The sequence below is a fragment of the Anopheles darlingi genome, chromosome 3 (genome assembly GCF_943734745.1).
Source record: "Anopheles darlingi chromosome 3, idAnoDarlMG_H_01, whole genome shotgun sequence".
NCBI lineage: Eukaryota > Metazoa > Arthropoda > Insecta > Diptera > Culicidae > Anopheles > Anopheles darlingi.
In genome coordinates this window covers 67525968-67528467 of record NC_064875.1, presented here as the reverse complement: position 1 = coordinate 67528467, position 2500 = coordinate 67525968, and the positions used below count along the sequence as shown (strand labels likewise).

Sequence of the window (2500 nt, the reverse complement as noted above, 5' to 3'; positions counted from 1 at the left end):
TGATGCAGTCCGGTACGCTGATGGTCGGCTACCAGCCGGATGATCGCCGTCCGAACTTCTTCCGCTCGATCATCTCTTCCATCGCGGTCACCGAGGCCGACGTGGACTTTATGCTGAACGAAATCGATCGCCTTGGACAGGATCTGTAAGGTGGGCGAACGTTACGTTGCGTACGTTCGTGTCTGAGAGCGTTACCGAAGGTAAACCGCCTCGAACCCCTCGGGCGGGCTCTGTCTAGCGAGCTGCTCCTGGTGTGCTAGCCAAATTGGAGAGCGAGCGAGACATTTTAATCAACCAATGAGTATCAGTTATGAAGACATATCAATATCTTCAACAAGTTGTTGTGTTTTTAGATGTCCAAAGAAGCTACCCCTGCGAAGGTACAAACTTGTTTGATGTAGAACAATGATGTTTTTGTTTTTAAAACAAATCCTTGTAATGTTTAGCAACTGTTATCGGTCGCTCGTCGATAGGCCACGATCCAGGCCAGCATTTCGTGGTTCATACTGTCAAAGACATGTGAGACCGTATTAGTGAATCTTTAATTTTGCTCCGTTCAGTTTTGATACCTTCCAACGGTGCTCAGCGCCAGCGTTTTTAGCTTCCTTATGTTATAGCCTCATGTAAGCAAATGACAAAAACCACTATTTACTGAACCTTGACTGTTGAATCCCCTTGGGTGGCCGATAGTAAACGAGAGCGGGGAAACAAAATTATACATATATCTATATATATATACACAGACACAGAAAGGCAAACCCCTTTAAAGAGATATATACAGCACACTTATAGATATATATACAAGGCCACACGCACTCAATTCGGCACTGAAGCGCAGCATCCTATAATGTATGCGGCAGAAACACTCATTTTGGCGAGGAGACGATCTTGCGCGATCCATCCGCAGTACTACTGGGCGCGTCACTCCATTTCCATTCTTTTCGAAAGTCCTCGGCATCATTACTGTTGGCGCTCGTGTCCAATCGGTAGATGTTCGAGGGCGATCCATACCCAGCAGATCACATATAGACATTCAACCGGAAATAGCCAAATTCGATGTACCTTGGAACACACACACACACACACACTTACACACTGAGAATACGAGAAGACGAGTTGTTCGACAAAAAACAAACAAAAACGAAATGCATAAGAGTTGCACAAAATTTACCAATTGGTCTATGTGTAGTGTCGCAATAACAGGTAACAGGTGACGATCGCGATCAACGACGATATCGTAACGGGAGGCATTTACTAAGATAATCTAAGAATCCTTGCATCCACGTTGGTTGTGTTAGTCCGACGCGTTCAGCGCCATCATAGCGATTACGTTTCCGGTATCCTTGCTCTATCCGTGCTGCTTCATTTGTGTATTGGTTTTCCGCCAGTTCGTCCACAGTCCAATGCCGGTGTAGACGGATGGTCGTAGATTGAAACGAATATGTAAATATTAGGCTTTTAGGTATGTTAACGCTCCAATGTCTCCTACCGTGGAAAACGGTGTCCCGACACGTGAGAGAAAGAGAAAAGAACGAAGAAGAAAAGCGAGGGAAAACGCTTCTGGATCTGCTGAGGCGGCGATCGCTGGACCAGCAAGTGCGCCACCCGTGTAACCTGACTGAGAATGTTATCGCCACGCGAATAATTGTTGATGCTAGTGAGGGATCGTCGACGATCTGCCGTATCTCGATGAACTACGAGATGAGAAAGGTGGAACGAGAGAATATTAAATTTTGCCAGAGTTTAGCTACGATGAAGATCCATGAAGGTGGTCCGCACCGGCCCACGGGTTTTTGATTGCGGGTAGGATTTGTGTGAACCGATTTGCGCGGTAAGGGACTTGTAAGCTCCTTTCATTTGCTAACGCATATCCGGCCACGATTATGTTCGCTTTCCTGCAAAACACCTTGCCACGTAAGGTGTGCTTACTGTAGATATCCATTGAGTATCCGTTCCGTTCAGACAATCCTCCTACCCTTTTGATTGCCCCTCCGTAAACGTAACTTTTTCCGTTTTGGCAGCCAAAGAGTTCAACGCAACATGCATTTAAGTGTCCTCCACCCCCGAAATGGAACCGGTGGACACGGTGTAGGCTATATACATATATACATATATACATATAACGGTACTGCTTAGGAATTAATGTTCTCTGCCAGGACAACAAAATGGCGAATGACGAAGCTGTAGTCATGTGTATGATTTCTAGTAGAATTCTAATTTTAAGACAGCACTGTTCGATGAGGCATAAGCGCATCGTCGCTTGATTTCCGGTAACCGTTGGATTTGGGAACCAAGTTCCAACAACCGACGTGCACCGAAACCAAGCGAACGTGCTCAAAGTGACTCGGCGGAGAACAGTGAGAACAAACGACAAAATCACAAAGTCTTCCTTCAAATGAAATGTTAATTAATCAACGATTCATGCTCACTCTCAGATACTCTGATTTGTTGGCGTTGGCGAGACTGACGAGGTTGCTGGTGAACTTTAACATGACGCGCG

General features: G+C 45.8%; 1 protein-coding gene across 1 annotated transcript in view; it reads left to right on the top strand.

Annotated features, from left to right (window-relative positions):
* The window catches only part of LOC125954816 (glutamate decarboxylase), an 18625-nt gene that overhangs the window by 15310 nt on the left and 815 nt on the right, over positions 1-2500 (top strand). Inside the window, exon 7 of the mRNA XM_049685431.1 lies at positions 1-2500. This exon is cut by the window's left edge and continues 370 nt beyond it; it is cut by the window's right edge and continues 815 nt beyond it. Within this exon, the coding sequence (XP_049541388.1) occupies positions 1-149 (149 nt within the window). The 3' untranslated portion in view covers positions 150-2500.